Source organism: Vulpes vulpes, chromosome 10 (genome assembly GCF_048418805.1).
Source record: "Vulpes vulpes isolate BD-2025 chromosome 10, VulVul3, whole genome shotgun sequence".
NCBI lineage: Eukaryota > Metazoa > Chordata > Mammalia > Carnivora > Canidae > Vulpes > Vulpes vulpes.
The window spans coordinates 93,316,404-93,342,117 of record NC_132789.1 but is presented as its reverse complement, the minus strand read 5'-3'; the positions used below and the strand labels follow the sequence as shown (position 1 = coordinate 93,342,117).

Below are 25,714 nucleotides of genomic sequence, written 5' to 3'. Positions count from 1 at the left end.
ACACCTAAGATCTGCTGCTCTCCAGGATATGTGCTCTTCTCCACTCCCCCTTTCCCAACTGAAACAAATCATCTATTTTCAAAAGGGTAAGTTTTAAACAATTTCCATCTGAAATATTATCTAAAAATCACATAAGTGCGATGTGCAACCTACCAAAAACAGTTAAGGTTTTACTCACAATTAATCTAGCTATATACAGAATTGGAAATGTCCTGAGCCTTATCCTAAAAAAAACAAAAGGTAATGAATCTTTCACACTCTAGTAAGCCTAAGATTTGGGAAACAGAGACTGGATACACTGAGAAAATATACTTAACCTAATTAAATTTTAGATTTCAGATCAATAGGCTATGGATGAGCACATATTTCATAAACTGTTTTCACAGTGCAATTTTGAAGAAAGAATTCTTGTACGATTGGTCACCATACAACAGCATAGGGGTATCAGGTCAAATCTTATTAGGGCAGATGGTATTACAATGAAAAGAAATTCTTATTAATTAAAATATATAAACATAAAATATAAAATATTAAAAATAATTTCGATCTAGACTTTGATTTCAAGAAACATTTGATAAAACAATTACAACACGTAGAAACAACTTAGATAACAGAATTTGATTAGCAATATTTTCTAGCCCCATATTTTCTAGCCCCTTAAAAAATATCCCAAACATTTTCAATTATAACGAATGCTTCAATGAAAAATAGAATTATAAAATTATATCAATGTTACAAACTACACTATAATACAAATGAATTTAAACTTCATAGTTTAAAATTAAAATTACAAAAACAAATCAGGATACCTCCTTCAGTCCAATTCCATAGGTTTGAGGATCACAATTGGCTCTCAAATCAAACTTCTTATATAGTTGTTTGGCTAGATGTCCATGGCAACCCTCTGCAAAAACTGTAACTTTTGCATGTAGTTCTAGTCCCCTCTCAAATGTTGTCTAAAAAATAAAAACATGTTAAATTGCAACATTTGACAATTTAAAAAATACATTCTAGTCACTTTTGAATTGAACTATGATTCAAGTACAGAAGAAACAGTACAAATACATAATACTAGAAATAAAACTATTGTAAGTGGAATCTAATTTAAACTTTATAATATATCCTGTCTGTTGCATTTTTCTTTTTTAATTCCAAAGTATCTGAATGCTTAAGTGCGTAAGAATTTAAAAAGCAAATAAAGCACACTCATGCTAAAAAAATGCTCTACAAATGAAAATAAAATCAAAAGTGAAAAACCATTTCCCCTCTGCTCCTGGTTTTCCAGTCCCATCATCTGAATCAAAAAGCACTATTAATAGCTTTCCTGTAGGACAGCCCGGTGGGCTCAGCTGTTTGGTGCCACCTTCAGCCCAGGGCGCGATCCTGGAGACCTGGGATTGAGTCCCACGTCGGGCTCCCTGTATGGAGCCTGCTCCTCCCTCCGCCTGTGTCTCTGCCTCTCTCTCTCTCTCTCTCTCATGAATAAATAAATAAAATCTTAAAAAAAAAATAGCTTTCCCATGAATCATGTGAGAAAATTTCCATGAATAAAAAACTATATAGAGCCTATTTATATACTTCTAACACACGTAGAATCATACTAAATATACTCTTTGGTTATAATTTTACTTTTTCTCTATTACTGAAGGCATATTCTAAAACAGTTTTGTTTCCAAGTGGAAAAAAAAGTTACAATTGAAGTCTTTACTTCTCTTTTGCTCTATATATTTTATACTTACACCTAGAGAAATACCAGAAAAGATGTATTTCATAAGAGACTATCCTGTCTATTCCGTATTCCTTTATTAAATAATATTATTGAGGACCTGGGATCACGCCCCGAGCCAAAAGCAGATGCTAGACCACTGAGCTACCCGGCGTCGCTCCCCTAATTTTTCAAACAATTCTCAGTAGTGGGACATTTTAGCTGTTCCACTGTGTTCTGCTATTAAAAAGCATTGCTTAGGGCAGCCCGGGTGGCTCAGCGGTTTAGCGCTGCCTTCAGCCCAGGGCTTGATCCTGGAAACCCGGGATCCAGTCCCACGTCAGGCTCCCTGCATGGAGCCTGCTTCTCCCTGGCCTGGGTCTCTGCGTCAATCCGTGTCTCTCATGAATAAATAAATAAAATCTTAAAAAAAAAAAAAAGCACTGCTTAGATGAATATACTTGGTGCTAAATACTGTCATTCTGAATGATAGAATTATGTCATTATTAATGTATTACTTTGATTACTACAAAGTCTGAACATCTTTCACACATTTATTGAGAACTACTTTTTTCTTGTGCAATGCTTGTCATACATATGCATAGGTGTATATTACACTTGCATGCACATCCTCTAATTTCACTTTTTTATTTTGTTCTTGTCTGCTCCCTCTTGTTACACTTCACTCATCCATAAAGCATGTTAACAATCTAGTATGTACACTTTTATCCCAAATATGTAAACACACATACAACTGAGATACATATATGCTTAAATTTTTTTGGTTCCTGATTTATTTTACAAAAAATAAGATTACAAAACACAATGCATCTGACTTTTCTCAATAATACTCCACGGAAATCTTTTCAAGTCACTGTAGAGTCAAATATTTCTCTTCAATGGCTGGATAGTAGTCCATGTGAAAATACCATAGCTTATTCACCAATTTTGCTAATGTTTAATAGCCATTCACTATTTCCAAGTTTGTGACCAAAAACAATGTTACAAAATATACACCCTGTGTGTGTGTGTGTGCATGCATTTGTATTTATAGATCCTTACAGTACTGTGCTTTTATCCATGTAAGATAGATTCCCCGGAGTGGCACTGTTGGATCAAAGGGCACACCTATTTTTATTTTACTAGGTATTATCAGTTTGCTTTCCACCAGCAGTGTGTAAGAAAAGCCTTTTCCCTACAGTCCAGTTACTGAGAGATATAACTGTTCATTTTACATTTTTGGTAAAAAAACGTTATTTTAATTTGCATTTTCCTGACTACTGTTTAAGCACTTTTGTTTTTGAGTCAAGAAATATGAATGAATAGTGTGCCAGGTTCTATGCTAGGCATTGGGAATACAGAGATGAATAAAAGCCACATCTCTTTCCTTCAGGCCAGTCATAGAGGTAGACATTAAAGAAATACGTGAGTATATAATTACAGATTATGATTAAGTGCTCTGAAAGAAAGCACAAGGTGTTGAGAGGGAATAACAGGAGGAAACTGTTATGGATTGGGTGAACTGAAAAGGCTTCTTTGAAGAAATGACATTTAAACTGTGGACTCTGAAGAAAAAGTACTTAAACATCTTTCCTTATAAGTAGTAGTCACCTGGATTTGTTCTTCTGTAAATTGTCAATTTTTTAGGTTTTGCTCACTTTTCTAAAGCGTTGCCTTTTTTCTTGTTAATATATATGTGCTATTTGATATTACAGGTAGTCAAAACCTTTTCCCCAATCTGCTGCTTATCTATAGACTTCATAGTATCTTTTGGTATACAGAAGTGTTTTTTAAAAAAAATATTTATTTATTCATGAGAGAGAAAGAGAGGGAGGCAGAGACACAGGCAGAGGGAGAAGCAGGCTCCATGCAGGAAGCCTGATGTGGGACTCGATCCTGGGACTCCAGGATCATGCCTCGGGCCGAAGGCAGGCACTAAACCACTGAGCCACCCAGGGATGCCCAACAGAAGTGTTTAATGTTTATATAGTTTTAAAAAAGGTCTCTTACAGGTTTGTAATTTCTTTTCTCTATAGGATGGCCTATCCTACCTTTAGGTTGTAATTGTAATCTAGGTTTCCAATTTTTTTAATGGTTTTAAGAAATTCTCAGAATTAAAAAAAAAAATAAAGGCCCAACTCTATTTGTTTCCAAATGGACATGCAGTTAGCTTTGAGCTAAACATTCCCCCCCACTCACGTCCACACAGACGGACCATGGAGTCCCTCCTGGAATAATGGGCAGTGACCTTTACCTCATTGTAATACTAAAGTCTCCACCCAAGAAGGAGCCTCAGCCTCATTTACATAACATACAAGGTAAAATTAGGCACGTCTCTACATACAGTGATGAGGCATCCCTATCTAAATATTCATTTTAACTCTAAAAAGGAGGTACCCATTCACCTTCTCTCAGGAGTAATGGCCTTGGATGCTATTCCCCATGATCTTATTTGCTGCAAATAAAGTTTACTTTGTGTGAAAACTCCACCTGGTGTATCTGTGCTTCACCAAGCAGCAAACACACTGGTTCGGTGTAGAGAACAAAATGGGGTCTCTTGTCAAGCAGGAGCCTGTGTCAAGCAATGACACAAGTAGTTAAGGTACTGCGTCGAGGAGCTATCACCAGGACCAGCATCAGCGGACATCCCAGAACTAAAAACAAGCAGGACCAGAGGAGGTCTGTGGGGAAACTGATCAAATCACTTCAAAAAGGGGAGGATTTTGGCAGCACACCATCCTACTCTTCCGATCTGACCCCCCTCCGTCTGACCACTTAAAAAAGGCAACAGCCACGAAAAGGCTCCGCCCCGCTGATATCTGAACAGAACTGAGATCCTTCGTTGCTGGGACATAAGAAGCACTATGGGCCGAGAGGTGGCCCAGACCAGACCAAGGCCTTATCTCAACTGTGCGCCCACAGACTGACTCTGTGTTTGGTTCCTTAAATTCCTATACCCTCTGTTATCTTGTCTGTTGTGTGATTTGTCGTCTGTCCTGCTTTGTGTGCTGTGTAAGAAGCCATTTCACATGGTGAAATGTTACTGAGTCTGGTATCCTGAACCTGCTTTACAACTGTGATTTAACTTTGCTTTATGACTGAATAAAGCTGACGCTGTGGAAAGACATTAACCTGTGTGTGTGCCTTCACAGTATGTTCATGACATTTGGTTACAAAGGTGGTGTGAGAAGCCAACACACTGACAGTTGACTTCTCTCACCACCTTTGTAACCAATAGAGTAAACACAGTCCTTGGTTCTCCCCACTCCAAACCTGTGGTACTAAAACAGTTATTTTAAAAACTTAGATTCTGGTGCTCACAAAACTAAGACTCCATTTTACTCTTCTGTTTTTATATCCATATAAAAATATATTAAATAGATGTTTTTATAACTACAAAGCCCCAAACAGAAAAATTTACTTTTGAACAAATTTGAGAACACACAAAAAAAGAAATATCAGAATAGCAGAAATTGTGGCCTCAGTTCTGGGGTAACATTAAATATAAAATCTTAAAAGAATAAAATATGGTTTAAAATTAAATGATCACAATACAGGAAAGAATAACTACAATACAGGAAAGAAAAACCAATATTCTTTTATCATGAATAGTAGTATGAAACAATAGTTGTCTGCAAACCTAGGTATGTATCAGAATTCTTTGGGGGCTTGTTAAAAAAATAGCTTCTTGCACCCTACTCTAGGACACACTGAGACCCAGACCTTACAGAATTCTGATGAAACCAGTCAAACCTTTAGAGGAACAATGTAGGTAAGACTCAAGAGCTTTGCCACTTGCTTATCTCTAAGCAGGAAGCAGTGAGAAGCAGGAAAATATGCTGGAGGAGACTCTATTCTCGATTCCCCATTCTGTCAGGAATGGCAGTGAGAAGGAGAAATTCTAAGTTAACAAATATTTATTGAGGATCTGATATCACCTGGCACTATGGTGGGGACTTGAGTAACCCTGCATGATCTCTGCCCTCATGGAACTTAGGATCTATTTGAGAAATTAAGACAACAGCAAATAAATATCAGTTGACAAATTAGTTTATTGAGATAGTAACTTGTGTTTTGGTCTGTTATTATGGGAAAGCAAGGAGTTTTTTTTCCTTGTTCGTTTCGAGGAATCTTGCACAGTGAGAGATCCATAGCCTGAGAGCTTTTCTTTCGCAAATTCAAAAATAAAAGTTGTAAAAATCTGAAAACCATCCAGGATTATATCTGAATGAGAGGAAAGCAATCAGTTTTATATTTACCAAAAGATATCAAAGACTATCAGTGTTACTGATAGTAATGCAAATGATTCTTGTCCATAGAAATGGAAATTATGGAAGTGGCAATGCAGTTGACTGATGACCTATATATATGTATGTGTTTTGAATTCTCCTCGAACTGGCTAGAACATCTTACTGATTCTGTCATTTATTAATGAGTGAAATAAAATCTTTGTCACATGTTTGGTTTCTTTTTTTTGTATTAGTCATGTTTTTATCTTTAAGAAAACTATTCTTAAACATATCACATCTATTTGTCTAAGTCCTTTTCAGTTCAAAGATGCCTCTATACTTTTTTTAACAGAAGAAAATTTCTACATTAATAGTTATATTCTAACATACATTTTATTAATCTGTAGTTTGTAGCTAAACTAAATTATTGCATTTAAGTTGATTCCTTCTTCTTTTGTCAGTTTGTTACACACATAACTGTTAAAATGTTTACCTTTGGTGCACCATCCTTTTGTATCCCTACATCATTAGTGGCAATTCCTTTTACACTACTATCTTCATGAAAAAGGACCTAAAATGAAAACATATTTTGTTATCATCTTAGGATTCATAACCACATTAAAAAGAAGCAATAAACAGCCTTAGATATTTAAGAAAGTGAACATGTTCTCTAGATTACATAACAAGCATCAAAATGTTTAGGCAAAAAAAGAAATGTTTTTTTTTTTTAATTATTATTATTTTTTTTATTTATGATAGTCACAGAGAGAGAGAGAGAGAGAGAGAGAGAGGCAGAGACACAGGAGAGGGAGAAGCAGGCTCCATGCACCGGGAGCCTGACGTGGGACTCGATCCCGGGTCTCCAGGATCGCGCCCTGGGCCAAAGGCAGGCGCCAAACTGCTGCGCCACCCAGGGATCCCCAAAAAGAAATGTTTTAAAGATACTCTCTTTTAGAGTATAAAAGAACACAGCTCAAACAGTTGGAAATGAAAGAAATGCCACAACCTTAATGAAGAAGTAAAGGAGGAAGCTACTATAGAGGTCACTAAGGAAACTAGTAAGAATAACCTGAAGAAACTAGGCATCAAAACCAAGTATACAGACCCTGAAATCAGGGCCTCTAACAAATGAAGACCATCAATCAGTGTCGGGTGGGAAGACAACAGGGTCAGGAAAGCCTCTGTTCCAAATGAGCTAAGATCCCAAAAAACAAAAATCAAAGAAAATGAAACAACAAAACAAAACAGAAAGAGGTTCAAGACAGCCCAAAAGTGATTAAATGTATTTTTGGAGCAAGTAGGATTGAATTGTAATTGAGAATGAGAACCAGCAATATTCTACCTTTCTTACTTGGTTTCTGTTTTCTCTGTGATGGAAAATGCCCTTCAGATAGAAGTACAAAATATACACCAGAATCATGCAGACAGCACAGGAGTGGAAAGGTAAAGCAACGATTAGCAGCAATGGATATGAAAAGAAAAATAGAAACTTTTTATTTCATACCCTGAAAATGAATCAACAGTAGAATGTGGCTTTGAACTATAATTAAGTCTGGCTCAGAAAATTAAAAAACCTGACCAACGTATCATTAATCTATTAATGATGATCTTTAAGGGACTGAGAAAAAAAGAAGGATAAGAGATTGTGTGTGTATGGTATGTGTGCGTGTGTGTTTGTGTACACAAAGTGAAAATCAGAGATTCTACAAACCACCCTACTAGTGATTTTGATACTGATCCCAGTCAAGAACCAGGAGAAATGCAAAACCCTACAGTTGTGTCCCAAAACCCAAATGCACATATATATGAGCTGGGAAAACAAAAATTAACATAGCAACAAGTATAATACAGTGACTTATGTGTTTTGACTTACATATTGTAAGGGTAAAAAATAAAAACAGTTTTTTGAATTTCCCCTGAGGCCAAAACAAAACAAAAAAAACCCCTTCTTGTCAATTTTTCCAATCATTTCCTTTAGAAAAGTTTATTGTAAATCTTTTCTCTGTCTCTCTGGGATATAGGAATGTTTTTAAAAGTCTTATTTAAGACTCCCACTAGATCTGCATCTCAGAAATGTATTTCCCAGGGGTGTCAGAGACATATTTGAAATGTGAACACCAAAAAGACTGGTGTCCTGTTTCCCTGTCTCTAGGAGTCTGAACTAGGTGCTTGGCTCTAAGTTGTAACTTCCTGCTTGTCAAGAAGATACAAGAAACTTTATTTTTCCCCTGGACAAAGACAATTAACATGGATGTAATGGATTGTATATGTGTGGCTATGCAAGAGTGAGATTATTTTCTGTCTTGGCAACCTCCCTAGCAGACTTCCTATCATATGCACTGCAGTCTTAGTTTGATGCTCATTAAATAACAAAACTTTTAAAAGTAATTTATAAAGGTGACTTTTCTGGGTTGGCAGAACATATTATTTTTAATCATTTCCCCAATAATACTTGGTGAGAGTCAACAGTATGATACATTTGCCAAAAAAGTTATTTTTGAGAGAATTAATAGAAGAACAGTTTCTAGAATGAAGAAGGCAATAGCCCTGTTACACTAGGCTTGAAGTAGTTTTTTCTTTAAAGATTTTATTTATTTATTTATTTGAGACACAGAGAGAGGCAGAGACATAGGCAGAGGGAGAAGCAGGCTCCGTGTGGGGAGCCCGATACAGAACTCAAACCCAGGACCCTGGGATCACAACCTGAGCCAAAGGCAGACACTCAACCACTGAGTCACCCAGATGCCCCGTGAAGTCATTTTTTTCATTTTGGGTGCCACTTTATAAAGAGGATAGAAAGGGAATGAATTCAGGTGACATTGAGAATACTGAAGGAACTCAAACTATATGTAACATCATGGTTAAAAGAATTGAGAATATTTAGCCTAGGAAAGAAAAAAACTGAAAGTGGGGACGGAGAGAGTAGGGCATAATTATAATGGAAAAACTGTCCTTGGAAGAGGGCATTGATTTGTTCTATGTAGTTTAAAACAGAAGATATATTTTTATTCAACATAAGACAGAGTATTATGTCAAATGTCAGATAGAGATTATTTCATCCCTGATGGTGTTCAGTTGTAAGTTAGACAATCATATGATATATGTAACAAGATAAGGAATTCAATTACTCTCTGGATTTGATCTTTCCAAGATTCCCCCTAATCTTACAATTCTAAAATTCTATGGCTTTTTAAAAATACTTATTTACCTCTGTACCATTAACTGTTTATATTCAAAAGAAAGAGAGAATACTTCCTACAAATATTAAAAACATAGTAAAACTATACAAACCTCAGCAGCAGCATAACCAGGGTATATTTCAACACCAAGGGCTTCTGCTTGTTCTCCCATCCAGCTTACTAAATGTCCCAAGCGTACAATGTAATTGCCATGATTATTCATTGGAAGACCTATAAATACGCTTAATTTATCAATCTGAAGTTTACTGATAAACCATCTCAAAAACATACTTAATTTAAGAATTCTAATCATGTATAATCTCTGTGTAAACATACATCTTATCTTATGGTCATAATTTCAGTTATTTTCTACAATTTTGGCATACAGTTCTAATCATTAAATTTAAAAAACATTACAACACTAAATTAAAATTCCAGGTTGCCTTACAAGGCTATCTCAATTCTTCTAGACTGGAAGACAGAAGAACTAGGCGCTAGTCTTGTTATACTACAAGCTAGTTCTATAACTTTGGGTAAGTCCTTCAAATCTCTGGGTATCAGTTTTCTCATCTGTAAAAAGAAGGGATTTCACCAGGTGAAATTCCATTCCTTCCAGGCATGGAATTCTATGATTCTACAAATACTGATCACACCTTACCTGGGAGAATTGGCACAGGAATTCTATATTTCTCTGTTAAAATTCCAAATCTGTCTTCCGTTACTGGAGTATTCAGTGGAGCCTAAAAACAAAAGAAGGAAAGGAAAGTTTTAGTTTATATTTGTAATGGTAAATACAAATAATAAAAAAACTGGGTCAAAAGGGAAAGTGAACTACTCTCCTCACTTTTCTTTCATTTCCTTTAGAAAACTTGGAACTGTAAATCCTCTTTGTCTCTTTCAGACGTATGGGAATCTTTTTAGAACCTAAATAAGCCAGTTTTACATCCCAGAAATCTTTCTTGGGGGCTTGGAGACATCTTGGACATGGCTTCCTGTCTCCCTGTCTCTGTGCGAGTTTAGCCTAGGTGCTTGCTCCAAGTTGTAACTTCCTGCTTGATGAAAACATAAGAGAGGTTTTATTTTTCCTTGGATACAGACAGTTAACATATATGTCATGGATTGTATCTGCTCAGTTATATGGGGCTCTGAAAACCTTTTTCTATTACAACTGAAATTATGTCAATAATAATTCAATAATATATATTTTTGATATAATATTGAAAAAAGAAAGTTAATTAGGTATAACTAAAGTATTTCTAGTTTAAAGGAGCTTGGTATTTTAGAAAGAAGAGCACAGATGAAATTTTTGGAATTCAACTTACTCCATATAGAAATAATACAGAAATCATATATGATTTTTGACCTTTACAAAGTATATTCACAGACAGCGAATATTCTAACCTTGGCAAGTATAACATAACTTATCTTACAGAAGAAAAGGCTAAGCTGAGATACAAAAAATGTAAGATTTTAACTAAGGTCATACAAATTATGAAAGCAGTAAAACTAACATTCAGTTCTTTGCATATCATACCAGTGCCTTTTCTTCTCAGGTTATGAGAGGCCATATTAATTTATTTCTTTAGAACATTTGATTAGATTACCTTCTTTGGCTTTAGATATTACAATGTTCCAGGAAATGTATATAGAACTTCATGAAGAACAATGATAGAAACACTTATGGATCGAGTTAGGAAATAATCCTCAAAATCAAAATGTTGTTATTTTATTTGGTACAAATATTCTAAAATCTTCTCCAGATAAGGCCTTCTCATAAATCCAGTAGATAAATACAACATGTAGGAGGCATTATACAAATAAATGAGTTAATATCTTAAAATTATAAGTATAGTTGATATGATTCAATTTTTTGGCTCTTTTTAAGTTAAAAAAAACTTATCTATAACAATCCTCTAAGAAACAGAATTACATAAAAAGGGTTTCTTCCATACTCTAGTAGTTTGGAAATAGAGATATGATAAAGAGTACACTTTGTATAAAAACCAATTTTTCATACTCCCTTCTCCTTCCAGTCTGGGAATAATTCTTCAAAAGCACGTGGATCAAGGCAAGCCCCTGAGAGAGTATGAGCTCCTATTTGAGCAGCTTTCTCTACTAGACACACACGGATGTCCTTTTCATGTTTAGTAGCCAATTGCTTTAGACGAACAGCTGCAGAAAGTCCTGCAGGGCCTGCACCAACTATAACTACATCTGCTTCTTCTGCAAACCTCTCCATGTTCACTCCTGGGAGGAAAAATGTTTAAAAAAATACATGAAAATTCTGGGATGAGTATGATCTGATAAAAATCACAAACTGGGTTACAAATACTCACTATACTTTAGAGCATTTATAGAGATTGTCCCTCCACTTTGCATGAGAATTACACTAAATATATTATTGTATTAATTGGATGTTCTCTTAGGTTTTGTTCCAGTTAGATCTTAATTTTGCTTCCATAAACCCCCTTTTGGCTTTGAGATTTACTACTATAAACTTAGCAAACATTTGCTTATCTCATTATCAATGTGTAATAGATTTGGTAAAGCTATGAAATATTATTTGATGATTTTATACTATCATGAAAAATCTTTCTCTGCAAAAAAAATGATACAAAGTATCTAGAAAAGCCTAACACATCTACAGAAATTATTACTTACCTTCCCATCGCTTGTCCTTATCCCGGGGATAAATAGTATAGTGGGTAGTAATTCGAGGTACAACAGAAGTTGAAGACCATCTTGCATGACACAGAGGTAGATAACTTTTCTTAATTTTTAAGGCATGAAAGCACTGATATGCTGTATAAAAATTATGAACATTATTATTATTTTTTCAATTAGTTTTCCTTAGGAGTAGGCTGAAAAACATTTTTTAAAAGGAAAAAAATTCTAGGATTGGGAATCAGATCTGATTTCTTTTTAATTTTCTAATAATCAGCCCTAAGATCTTAAACAAATCATTAATCTCTCTAGATTTCAGTATCATCATCCAAAAAAGGGTCACTAGATGATCTCGATAGTAATTTCTTGATCTAGAATTATATGATTCCATGTGATATCTTATACTTAAAAATTTGTGTTTATATTCCAACTATATCAACATTGCAGACATTCAGTGAATTTAGATCTATGCTGTTGAGGCATTAGTTGTGATATGAACTGAAACAGACTGTATTATTTCCTAAATGAACTTAGCTTCTTCTCATAGAGCAATGTTTTCAAATTTTATGTTAAAAGTTCCTAATAAACTAATATATCCCATTTAGCTCATATTAAGCTTAACCTATAAATAGGATGACTATATAATTTACCAAACTGGGTACTTTTGAGAGTAGTAACAGGCAGTATTGATGATTATGCAGGGACAATGTGGGCAAACTAGGTTTTATGGTCAGCTCTTTAAAACACTGACTCTCCCGTATGGCAACAACTGAGAGCCTTAAAATTGTACATATTCATTAAGTTAGCAAATAGAAATAAAGAGAAGTGTGCAAAGATTTATCTGCAATAATGTTCATTAAACCCCTGCTTTCCTTAAACCTTCAATTCTATCTCCTCTCCTTCCCTTATCTGAAGCAGATACCCTAACACACCACCAAACATCACAGAAAGATAGAAGCAATTAGGTGAGAACTTTCCCATTTCCTTGGCAACAACCTCTAATGTCATCTGTATTTGTATCCACTCTTTGTTCATTCTCTCAGGTTATAACAGATGTCTTTTCTCTTCACTTACATTAATCCTTCCACCTGGGTGATGAGGCTTATTCCCTCACGTTTTCGTAGGGACATCCCTTCATCTGAAGCCTTCCCTTTCACCTGTATCTTTAATTTCTGTCTCCCTTCTCTGGTACTCTTCTCCTTAATACTCTTTCCCATTATACACACACACACACACACACAGACACACAGACAATCCTCCCTTGGGAACAGCCCTAACATATAAAAACTTACATAGAGAGCTATAATAATTAGAAGTCTGTTAAGTCTGTTATAGGAGAAGAGATGGAATAATCAAAAGAAAGGAAAGGAATAGAGTTCAGAAATAGAATACACATTAAGGATTTGGTGTATGATAAAGATGCCATTTCTAATCAGGGAGAGGAAATGGTTACTCATTAAATGGTCAAAGATAGGGAAAAAGTCATTTGGAAAAAAGTATACTTTTCTTTATCAAAATGAATTCCATTTGGTCTATGATTTTAGCAGAAAAAGTCAAAGCATAAAAGATGATGTTGATACTGCTACAGATTTGTTTCTACACTTTTTTGAGTGTGGACTGCAATTAATGACTAGCTTCTAATAAGTAGAGTATGAATAGGAAAAATATTAATTTTACAGTAGAGAAATATAGCAAACCCTTTAACCAAATGATCAAGTTTAACACTATTGGCAATAAGACATGTTGGTATCACACACTCCCTGAAATAAGAGTTCTTTTACTACCCTGTGGCATACTTCCCCAAAATCTATAACCTCAGTCTAAACATAAGAAATCATTAGACAAATTTAGATTGAGGGACATTCTGCAAAATGACTGGCCAGTATATATTGAAAGTATCAAGATCATGAGAGACGAGAAAAGACAGAGGAACTGTCACATTGAAGTAGACTATCAAGATATGACAACTAAAAACAATGTGGTGTCCCAGATTAGATCCTGCACCAGAATAAGGAAATTCAAATAAAGTCAGTAGTTTAGTTAATAGTACTGCATCAATGTAAATTTCTTGGTTTTGATAATGGTACTATGGTTATGTAAGGAGTTAAGCTGAGCAAATGGCATATGGGAACTCTGTGTTATCTTTGCAACACACTTCTGTAAATATAAAACTATTTCAAAATAAAAAGTGAAAAAATAAAGATTATAGTGATACAAAAGTTAACTCAAAAAGCTCCAAAGACCCAAATGTAAGAGCAAATGGTATAATTTTTTAAAAAAAAACATTGGTATAAATCTTTGTGACCCTGGATTAAGCAATGGTTTCTTTGCTATGACACCAAAAACGCAAGCCAACAAAAGAGAAAAGAAACTGCACTTCAACAAAACAAAAACCTTTTGTCTTCAAGGGATGCCATGAAGAAAGTGAAAAGATCACCTACTGAATGGGAGAAAATATTTGCAAATCCTCTACCTGATAAAGGACTTGCATTAAGTATATATAATATACTCATTTCTAATAATAAAAAGACAACCTGGTTAAAAAACAAAGAATTTGTATAGCCCTTTTCTCTAATGGAGATATACAAGTGGCCAATAGGGACATAAAAAGATGCTCAACATCATTAACTGTCAGGGAAATACAAATCAAAAACCGCGATAATATTTTGTATCCCCTAGGATGATTATAAGCAGTAAGAGGGATAGTAACAAGTGTTGATGAGGATGTGGAAAAACTCGAACCCTCATACACAGCTGGTAGGAATGTAAAATGGTGCAGACACTTTGGAAAACAGTCTACCAATTCCTCAAAACATTTAAGTTTGGGGTTTCCACATAACTCTCTCTTAGGTATATACCTAAGATAAATGAAAAAGCACAAAAACCTGCATGAATCTTCATAGACAGATTATTCATAACAGCCAAAGTATAGAAAAAAATCCAAATGTCTGTGAATGGATAAATAAAAAGTGATATATTCATAAAATGGAATATTATTCAGCAACGAACATGTATCACTACTGAACTCCTTTTTGCTGCTGATAAACACTATGCTAAGTGAAAGAAGCTAACTATGAAAGACCACATATAATTCCATGTGTATAAACTATCCCAAACTGACTAATTTGCAGAGACAGAAAATAGATTAGTAGTTGCCCTAGGGCTGGAGAGGTTGAAGAGTGACTGCTAAGGAGTGTAAAGTTTCTTTTTCGGGTGATGGACATGTGTTCAAATAGACTGTGGTAATGATTGCACAACTGTGTGCTTATACTAAAAACCATTGAGTTGTATATTTTAGATGACATGATTGTATAGTATGTGACAGATCTCAATAAAACTGTTATTGAAAAAGAACATTTATAATCACACACAAAGAAGATTAGGAGAAAACAAGGATGTGGAGCAACAGCAACTCTCATTCATTGCTGGTGGTACTGCAAAATGGTACAGTCACTTTGGAAGATAGTTTGGCATTTCTTACAAAGCTAAATACACTCAACAAATGATCCAGCAGTTGTATCCCTTCACATTTAAAACCTGCAGTCAAGCAAGATGAATAAGCTCTAGAGATCTAATGTTCAACACTGTACGTATAGTTAACAATAATGTACTTAAAAATTTGTCAAGAGGGTTTATCTCATGTTAAGAGTTCTTATCCCAATAAAAGAAAGAAAATGTCCAGGTTAAAAAAAAAATCCCTTAACATGAATGTGTATAGCAGTTTTATTCATAATTGTCAAAACTTGGAAGATGTCCTTCAATAGATGAATGGATAAACAGATATGGTGGGGTGCAACCATACAGTGGAATATTACCTACTGCTAAAAAGAAATGAACTACTAGACATAAACACGTGAAAAAACACGGAGGGAACTTAAATGCAAATTGAAAGAAGCCAATCTGAAAATGCCAATCTACATACTGCATGATTTCAACTGTATGACATTCTGGAAAAGGTAAAATTATAGGGATTAAAAAGATCAGTGGTTGGGGCATCTGGGTGGCTCAGCTAGTTAAGTGTCTGCCTTCAGCTCAGGTCATGATTCAGGAGTCCTGGGTATGAGCCCCACTTGGGCTTCCTGCTCAGTGGGAAATCTCCTCCCTCTGCCCCTCCCCCTGCTCCTTCTCTAGAGCATGAGTAACATCTTAAAAAGAAAAAAAGGATAAGTGGTTGCCATGCGTTCAGGAAGAGTGAAGAAGGGATGAATATGTGCAACACAGGGGATTTGGGGGGCAAACTATTCTTTGTGATAATGCAATTTATGATGGATACATGTCATTACACATCTGTCAAATGCACATACAATGTACAATATAAAGAGTGAACTCTAATATAGACTAGGGACTTGAATAATGATGTATCAAAACTGGCTCACCAACTGCAACAAATGTACCACACTAATGTCAGATGTTAATAGGGAATGGGGGAAAGTCATATGGCAATTGTTTTCTGCTCAACTTTTCTTCAAACCTAAAACTGCCAAAAAATTAACTTTATTAACTAAAAACAAGGTAAATAAATAGAAAAAGGCAACATGGAAAAAGGCAGAGGTTAAGTGCATAGGTTTTGGAGTCTGTCTACCTTGTGTTTGAATTCATTAACTGCAATGAAACCTTCAGCAAGTATTTGAATTCTCATCCCACCAGTTCTAAAGTCTATGGTCAACTTTGTCCATATTTTGGTATAAGATCTAGTATAACTTACACAAAACAAGTGGCTAATACATATTTGATAACTATATAGATATCTTCCTAGTTAGTTATCTTTTTTTTTTTTAAGATTTTATTTATTTATTCATGGGAGACACAGAGAGAGAGGCAGAGACGCAGGCAGAGGGAGAAGCAGGCTCCACGCAGGGGGCCCAATGTGGGACTCAATCCCAGGACTCCAGGGTCACGCCCTGGGCTGAAGGCAGGCACTCAACCACTGAGCCCCCAGGTGTCCCCAAATGATTATTTAATAAATATTCTTTTGAATGATGACAATGCTGTATTTGAACTCTAGAACTGAATTCTCCTATATTTATGTATCCCATGTACATTTTTCAAGGTTTAGGATATGTGAAAGGTTACCTAACAATTAAAATATTATTCCCAATACTATAATTTTTAGTATGCCTTTGCACATAGAGAAAATTAGTTTCCTTGCCACTTTAAACTTATCAAAAACAGGGTTTTTTACTGCTTAAAAGTCTTTAGAGTTCACTCTCAATCTCTTTCTATATTCATCTTTAATTATTGATTTCTGATGCCAGTTTTTACTTTAAAAAAAGTATTTTTTTGTAAAGAGTAAAACATAAAAATATGTTAATTCTGCAGTTGGGTACTAAAGAAGAACTAGCCTATGCCAGGCTGTTACCTTTCCATTTAATCAGAAAAAAGAAAAAAAAAAATCTTGTTTTCATCACAGCTTAGTTTTCATTATTTCACAGATCATTTCAAATTCAATAGTAGTCTCAAAGCTTGACTGATGTTGGAAGGATTGAGAAGTTGGGTGCTATTGTCTGAATTCCCATGTGTCTACTGTAAATGGAGTTGTAGCTGCCCCACAATTCTCATAAGGGCATGAAGGATAGGGAGTGATATTATAATTTTAAATTGTTAACTGTTCAGTATGGCCATTAAAATGTAAATTTTATTATATATTTCAAATACATGGGAAAGTCTTTGTTGATCTTTACGATTTGTTATGATCCATGTTTAGGTATTCGTTTATTTGCAGATACATTGCAAATACATTATTCATTATAAGAGACATTATGAGTTAAAAACAAGGCATTATTATTGCTGTATAATCCATGTTAGTTTTTTGAAATTACACTAGAGATTTGCAGGTTCTTAGATTACAGTGAAAACTGTAACTAGGGGGGGATCCCTAGCGTTTGCCTTCGGCTAAGGGCGTGACCCCGGGGTCCCGGGATCGAGTCCCACATCTTCCTCTGCCTCTCTCTCTCTCATGAATAAATAAATAAAATCTTAAAAGAAAATAATAATCATTTGTTTTATTATTAGAAGATATTAAAAATCTTTGTCTTACGATGAATCCTAGTTTAGTATATAGAAGTTACCATTTGCTGCTGAAAACTGATGATTTGATATCAGATAAAACTAATTCTATTGCTTATACAGCTACTTATTTTCTAGAGAATATCTGGACCTGGGCAGTTTAGATTTCGCCTAGGAGATAAAAATTAGAAATCTTGGTCACGGGGATCCCTGGGAGGCTCAGCGGTTTAGCATGTGCCTTTGGCCTAGGTCATGATCCTGGAGTCCTGGGATCCAGTCCCATGTCGGGCTCCCTGCGTGGAGCCTGCTTCTCCCTCTGCCTGTGTCTCTGCCTCTCTGTCTCTCATGAATGAATAAATAAAATCTTAAAAAAAAAAATCTTGGTCACGACCTTTAGTTCCTTTCTGAAAACAAATCTGATATCCCACTTTAGACAGTTAAACAGTTAGGCACCTCGGCTGAGTTTGGGTAGAGAGCTAAGGTCAAAAAGTCCATTGAACTCAGAGCGTCATGGTATCAAAGTCACACTGCCAAAACATTTGTGTCCATCTCTTTGTTGCCAGTAGTGTTGACACTGAGCTATGAAAATGGCAAGGATTTAAGTATCCAAGGAGAATGGAAATGCTAATTTTGGTGGACTGTAGTTAACCATCGGCCAAAGAATAATTTCAGGTGAATTAGGCAGGAGGCCAGATAGCACCTCACTCCTTTGATATTTCACAAAACCATAAGGCAGATCTACACATTTAGTGGGGTATTTACACGAACGAGTATCAGGAACTTTAAACAAAATCCTAATTTAACATCTGGTGGCCAAATCCACAATTTCCACCTTCATAAAATGTACCTAACGAGAACAGCCTTGAATTTGCAGTTATGTATACTGGTGTATTCTATGACCAAAAGTTAACTTCAAGAAACCAACGCTAAAAAACTAAGCCAAATGTGACAAAATTCAAGACTTTCCCCCCCACCCCCCGCCATAGTGAAATCTTTCTGAATGTTTAAGCTTTTTTTGTTTGTTTGTTTGTTTTTAGGTACAACAAAACAAAGAGCATTCCAACTGCATCATAATTATTCTTTTTTACTCAGGAGAAAGGGAAGGTAACAGGGTGTTCTCACAAAGTCACTGTGATGGTTCCAGGAGCAGCCATAAAACATCCTCAGCCTCTAAAGTTAATTTTAGACACAACGGATTAAAAACTCCTGGCCCAAAAAACCCACACAAGCTCCTGGCCCCAGATACAGTCTGGAGACCTGGGCAGCGCATATTGTGTTAATCACGATGTGACAGGTCAGACTTCAAGTTCTGTTCTTTCTTTCTTTCTTATTATTTTCAGACTTCAAGTTCTTAAGCATGGACTAGGAGGGAGGAGGGCCGCAGGTCAGACTTCAAGTTCATTTTTATTCTTTTTTCTTTCGTTTTATCTATCTTTTTCAGACTCTAAGTTCTTAAGAATGGACTAGGAGGGAGGAGGGCTGCAGGTCAGACGTCAACATAGATAGATTTATTTATTATTTATTAAGTTTTTAAATTATTTATTTATTTAGTTTTTATTTATCTATTTCGTTTTATTTATTTAGTTTTATTTATTTATTAAGATTTATTTACTTAGGTTTGTTTATTCATTTAATTAATTAATTAATTAATTAATTAATTTTCAGACTCCACGTTCCCAAGAACGGACTAGGAGGGAGGAGGGCCGCGAAGACCAAAGGCGGGACCCGACCCGAGCTCCGGGTAAGGGTCCCAAGAGGGTCGGGAAGGTTCCCCCCCGCGCGTGACCTCCGGCCCAGTTGTCGGGTCCTCCCAGCCCCTCCCTCCAGGGGAGGGAGCGCGGTGCCCCCGAGTGCCCGCGAGGTGCCCGCAGCACGACCTCTGCCCTAGTTCCAGCTGGGGCGGCCCTGCCCGTTCCGCGCCCCGCGCCCCGCGCCCCCTCTCACCCGCGCAGGGCAGCTTGGCCAGCGGCACCGACATCTTCACGGGTCCCAGGTCCGCCTGCGGCTCGCCGCGGGCCTCGACCTCTAGGCCGCGGGGGGCGCCATCACTCGCCGGGAAACACCGACACCTCGGCGGCACTCCGCCTCCCCGCGCTGCCCGCGGCTTCGGCTTCCCCACGGCCCCGCCTCCTTGTCGCTCTGCGCCGGCGCCGCGCGTGACGCTCACGGCCGGCAGGGACTTCCGGGTCAGGTGCCGAGGCGGGCAAGGGAAAAGAACTCCAAGTCCCAGCAGGCCCCGGCGTCAGGCTGAGGATTGGTTCTCCGTTCGCGCCTCAGCAAGGCGTGGCGAGGCCGCGGGAGAGCGGGTGTGAGGGACTCACAGATCCCGCGGTATCTGGGTGCGCATCAAAAGTAGTGTTTGTGCGTGTGCGGGGGGAGGGGTGGCGGAGCGACGCCCACAGCATTCTGGGAGTTGTAGTCCTCTAACCCAGGCGCCTTCGCAGCCTCACTGGAGTTTGCGCAGGAGCGATGAACTGCCCCAAGGGGAACGAACTGACCTTTGATTGGGCGTCCGGAAAAATGACCGGCGTCCGGGGCCTGGGTAGAGAGCCCCGCGGAGACCGGGCGGGGCTTCGGGCGGGAGAGGCGGGGCTTCCGGGCGCTGGGCGCGAGCGGTTTGAACGGCGGTGGGTGTGGGTCGGGCCGCCGGGCTCCGACCCGCGGCCCCAGCCCCGCTCGATGGCGGCCCCCGAGGAGGCGCGGGTCTCTTCGCCGCCCCCGCCGCCCCCCTCCTCCCCCTCGTCTTCGGACGCCTCGTCAGCCTCTTCCCCCGGCGTTCCGGGGAGGTCGGGCTGGCCGGCTCCGAGCAGCGGCCGCGGCCGGTCGGCGGACCCGCTGGAGGAGGTGGAGCTGCAGATCGGAGACGTGAGTGTGGGCGGCCGGTCCCGGCGCTCGCGGCGGCCGCGGGAGGGGGGGAGGGGAGGGGAGGGGGCTGGGGAGGGCCGCGAGCCGGCGGCGGGGGAGGGAGGGAGGGGAGGGGAGGGGGCTGGGGAGGGCCGCGAGCAGGCGGCGGGGGAGGGAGGGAGGGGAGGGGAGGGGGGTGGCCGCGAGCAGGCGGCCGGGGAGGGGAGGGGAGGGCCTCTGGTACATAGTGGATGTCCTTATCGCAAGACCCCGCCGCGCTGGGTGGCCGCCTGCCGGGTGCCCGGGCCGCGGGCCTCGGGCGTGCTGCACCCCGTTTTAGGGCTCCCTTAGGGCGCCTGTGGCCCAGATGGGTTTCCTTGACGGCTGGGCCCGAGCCCCACGGTGTCCGTCGCATCTCCTAATGCCGCGGTCACACCCCCTCGCACACCCACTGGGGGGGGGGGGGGTGCAGTCCTCCGGAGAACCGTGTGCTGCAGGTTCGACCCCCGTGCAGTGCAGTGCAGGTGGAGCGTCGCTCCTCGCTGAGCAAGCGTTTGCGTTTCCGTCTTGTTTTGTTTTCAAGATGATCAAAGTGCTGACACAGCTTCAGTTTTCGCTGAACGGGACTGGTTATCAAGAGAATACGGAGCATGGACCGCTGATACGTTATCTAGGAGCAGTGTTATGTTAGATTAATAGGTGAAGGAAAAACATCTGAATAAGAAGTGAATTGCACCGAGAGTTGGATATTTTGTGTTTGCTGCTCTTGTTTGTTTTGGTTTTGTTGATGTTATTTGTCCGTTCGGAGTATCTTTCTGTTCTTTGGTCTACGCATTTTCATGGTGTAAGTAGTGTTCACAGGTTAAGTTAGTGGGACGCTACTCCTGTTACCTGCCAGGCAGTTGTTTATGATGAAGGAAGCCCTTCAGAGGCTTCTGGAGCTTAGTGTCTAGGGATCCAAGTCCTCTTTTTTTTAATCTTAATGAGAGTCTGATGTATTTTCTTTCTTTTAAAGATTTTATTTACTTATTCATGGGAATACATAGAGAGGAGAGAGAGAGAGAGAAAGAGAGGCAGAGACACAGGCAGAGGGAGAAGCAGGCTCCATGCAGGGAGCCCGACGTGGGACTCGATCCCAGGTCTCCAGGATCAGGCCCTGGACTGAAGGCGGCGCTAAACCGCTGAACCACCCGGGGATCCCTATTTTCTTTCTTTTAAAGATTTTTTTTTTTTTTTTAAATAATCTCTACACCCAATGTCGGGTTAAACTCACAACACTGAGATCAAGAGTCGTCGCTTGCTCTAGGACTGAGCCAACCAGGTGCCCCTAGTGTATTTTCAATTAAAAAAAAAAAAAAGGTACTGACTTGTTATGTCTGGTACATAGTGGATGTCCTTCCAGCAGACATATTCCTCAAAGCTTACGTCATATTAAAGAATTTCTTAGGTTTCTGGAAAGAGCTGGTGTTTTATATTGTTTGACTCTTATTTTTTTTTGTTTTCATTAAATTTCAGGCAGCATTTTCATTAACCAAACTTCTTGAAGCCACATCTGCAGTATCAGCTCAAGTGGAAGAGCTTGCCTTCAAATGTACAGAAAATGCACGCTTCCTTAAAACCTGGCGGGACCTCTTGAAAGAAGGCTATGATTCTTTGAAGCCTGACAACTGATTGGCTGTGTGATAATTCATACTTGCTCATTTATGATGTTTGCATGTGTACCATAAGTATAAGGTTGTCTCCAGCAGTCTGTGTATTCAGAATGCAGTTTTTTTTGTTTTGTTTTGTTTTGTTTTCTTCACTTTTGTGAAAGCAGAATACCGATGCTATTTTTGATGCTGGCCAATATCTATCTTTAAATACTTTCTGTTCTCTAAACTTTCATAGAATCTTTTATGAAAGTTATTTCATCAGTAGATAAGCTTAATAATGCCACAGTGTTACCAGTAAAAAAACAGGTAGAGCATTCTATTTGATTTCCAAGAAGATGCTGAAAATGCCCGAGTTTGAAGTTGAGCTTCATTTTATGGACCAAAGGAAATAACTTTAAGGCTACTAGTGTTGGCCCAGCTCCACTAGGCCAAGTTCCCTGGAACTAATGATTGTGTCTGTCTTTATCCCCAGCACCTAGAACAAGGGTAGTGTCACACCACAACCAGTAAATGTTTGTTGAATAAATGAGTTGACAGTACAATTAAAAGCTGTTTTTTTCTTCCTGTTTTTAGCGTGAAAATTGTAATTGTTTTTCAAAAAAATATTTGAATCAGAACCTCACGGACTTGAAGGAAATTTTTTTTTTTTTTTTTTTAACGGGGATTTGATATTTAACTGATGACAACTTTTAAAAATATATGGTAAATGTTTTTTATCCTTCATCCTTCATGATGCTTTTTAAAAAAGTTTTTATTTCAGAAAATGAAAGCTGTCTAGAAAGTATGTATATATATATTTTTTTCTCTGTTTATTTCTCAGGTTAAATGCTTTGTGATGTTGTATGTTCTTTTTAAAGTGCCTTATCAAAATTATGGCTCTGTACCCTTTTTGAATTTTGCGCATAATTCTAAATATAATAATTCTAAAGACACTGTTTTAATGGATCAAATTTAAATGATGTGATTGGTTTCATATTATTTGACTTTAATGACAATGTTCTACTTGTCTCATATCTAATGTTGTTCTATTTCTTTTTTTTGGTTTGTGTCATATGTGTCAGTGATTAAGCCAGCTAATTCTCCAGAACTTCTAGATATCTTTGATATGCATCGTAATTCTTTTGTAGATATGGAGATGTGTGCAGAACTATATTCTAAGGCCCTAGAGTGGGGTTATGAAAAGGAACAAATAGATGCACAAAGAATACTATTGTTTAGTATATTAGGTCATAGTACTTGATTAAATTTTTAAGTTAAAGATAACACATATATGTTTATACCAAAGAGATACTTATTTTGATATTAGAAAAATATTTTTCTGTGTCATGAAAACTGCAGTTTTTAAGATGTACAGAAATAAATGTGTTCAAAGCGAGTTTTATTTCCATTTCTTTGGTTCATTATTTTAAAACTTTTTATTGAAATGTTTCAAACACATGAGTAAAACATTAAAGGATCTATTCCCACCATGTAGATTTAATAAATGTTAGCATTTGGCTGTACTTTCTTCTGATCTAGGTTATATTTGTAATGTTAGATACATTTGTAACTTTTGTTACCTCTTTGTGTCAGTTGGTCCCATTCACCCCCCCCCCCTGCTTTTCTCCCCAGAGGTAACCATGGTCCTAAAAGTGTATATTCTAGTTTGTGTTCTTTTATTTTTAATGCATATGTATGTTTTCAAAGTACTACAAAATATTGTTTTGTGTATGTGGTAGGTGGCTTCCAGATAGCCACAATGGGCGGCCTCCTGGTATGCATGCCCTTGTGTCGTCTCACATATTGAGTAGTGCTGACTTACATAACTAGTAGGAGCTTGAAGAATGTAGTGTGTGATTTCTGAGGCTACGCATACCTTTGTCCATTTTTCTATTATGTTTTGTCTTTTCCTTGTCAATTTGTAGATATTATGTATTTTGAATACTCATGGTCTGTTACCTATGTTATCTATCTTTTGTAGTTATTTATCTTTGTATTTGTGCAGTTTTCTTAAATAAAGGTTTTTAATTGAATGAAATCTTACCAATTTTTCATGATAGTGCTTTCTGAATCTTTCATAGGAGATGTCATAAAGGTACTCTACATCTTATCAGCCAGTTAAAAAATTTTTGAATTTTTTTAAAACTTTATTTGAAAGAGAGAATGAGCATGAGAGAGAGAGAGAGAGAGAGAGAGCGCGTGCGCGCGACCACCAGCAGGGGAGTAGGGTGGAGGGAGAAGCAGATACCCTGCTGAGCAGGGAGCCCAGTGTAGGGCTCCATCCCAGGATCCTGGGATCATGACCTAAGCTGAGGGCAGATGGTTAACTGACTGAGCCACCCAGGTGCCTGACCTTGTTTTTAATGTTTACATATTTAGCTTTCTATTATTTTCTGATTTCTGTTGAAAGCCTAACCATATTCCTCATGTAGAAAATTTATTGGTATTATTCCAAGTAAGAATGGAAAGGACTCAAAGTAATCCATATTTTTAATAGAATTAAAGTTCAGGCAATTTACTTTGAAAAGAAATCTATACAATTATATACTCAATAAATAATTTTTTGATTCCAGTATTTTCATATTTCAAACATTTTTGGTGTTTTAAAAGTAACTGAAAACATTTTATTCCTATTTGAAGATTTCAAATTATGAAAGCAAAGAATTCCAATAGCTCAGTTAGAGCCTAGAAGAATATCTCATGAACTGGCCACCATGCAAAAGGAAGGTCAATCCGTCTCTCGATGACAACTACTTCCTCTATGAAGTAAAACACGTACATGCAGACCTTTCTTTCCTTCCTTAACTTCATGAATCAGTGCATTTTAGCTCTTCTTTCTTTCCCCTTTTAATTGTTTTATCAAGATTGAATTCACACACCATAGAATTCACCCATCTAAAGCGTAATATTCAACAGAGTTGTTTATCTATCACCACAGTCAATTTGAGAAACTTTCTTTGCCCCAGAAGATACTCTGTACTTTTTAGGCAGCATCTTTTCAACCCAATCGCCCCCAATAAGTTCTAATTTACTTTCTGTCTCTATGAATTCACAAATATCTAGATATTTCATGTAAGTAGAATCATATAGTATTTGTCCTTTTGTGTCTGGCTTATTTATACTCCGGTTGTAGCATGTGTCAGAACTTCATCCTTGTAAGTGGCTGAATAAGATTTCATTGTACCTACTACATTTTGTTTATCTGTTTATTAGTCGATGGGCATTTGTGTTGTTTCCATTCTTTCGCACTGAGCATTTGCATACAAGTAGCGGTTTGAATCCTGTTTTCTATTATTTTGGGTTTACCCAGAGTAAAATTGCTGGGTTGTATGGTAATTCTCTGAAGCTTTTGAGGAACCATCAAACTGTTCTCTATAGCAGCTGCATCAGTTTACATTCCAACCAGCAATGCAGAAGACTTTCAATCTCCATGTCCTTGTCAATACTTATTTTCTC

At 37.8% G+C, this 25,714-nt stretch overlaps 2 protein-coding genes across 2 annotated transcripts in view; one reads left to right on the top strand and one right to left on the bottom strand.

Annotated features, from left to right (window-relative positions):
• The window catches only part of ETFDH (electron transfer flavoprotein dehydrogenase), a 30,352-nt gene extending 10,401 nt beyond the window's left edge, over positions 1 to 19,951 (bottom strand). The window contains exons 1-7 of the mRNA XM_026008064.2: positions 19,728 to 19,951; positions 11,775 to 11,915; positions 11,131 to 11,360; positions 9,772 to 9,853; positions 9,226 to 9,344; positions 6,428 to 6,505; positions 810 to 956 (exon numbers count right to left, since the gene is read on the bottom strand). Coding sequence (XP_025863849.1) covers positions 810 to 956; positions 6,428 to 6,505; positions 9,226 to 9,344; positions 9,772 to 9,853; positions 11,131 to 11,360; positions 11,775 to 11,915; positions 19,728 to 19,761 — 831 coding nt within the window. The 5' untranslated portion in view covers positions 19,762 to 19,951. The remainder of the gene's footprint in view (positions 1 to 809; positions 957 to 6,427; positions 6,506 to 9,225; positions 9,345 to 9,771; positions 9,854 to 11,130; positions 11,361 to 11,774; positions 11,916 to 19,727) is intronic.
• A 306-nt stretch (positions 19,952 to 20,257) lies between these two features.
• Positions 20,258 to 24,301, top strand: C10H4orf46 (chromosome 10 C4orf46 homolog). The gene is made up of 2 exons (XM_072724926.1): positions 20,258 to 20,648; positions 22,143 to 24,301. Exons 1-2 carry the CDS (start codon positions 20,304 to 20,306, stop codon positions 22,296 to 22,298), a joined length of 501 nt encoding a protein of 166 aa, XP_072581027.1. The 5' UTR covers positions 20,258 to 20,303; the 3' UTR covers positions 22,299 to 24,301.
• The last annotated feature ends 1,413 nt before the right edge of the window (positions 24,302 to 25,714 follow it).

Bases quoted from the DNA above. Each gene is read 5' to 3' on its own strand.
- C10H4orf46 (XM_072724926.1), top strand. From the start codon at position 20,304: ATGACCGGCGTCCGGGGCCTGGGTAGAGAGCCCCGCGGAGACCGGGCG. The intron at 20,649-22,142 runs GTGAGTGTGGGC...ATTAAATTTCAG, and splicing joins TGGAGCTGCAGATCGGAGAC to GCAGCATTTTCATTAACCAA.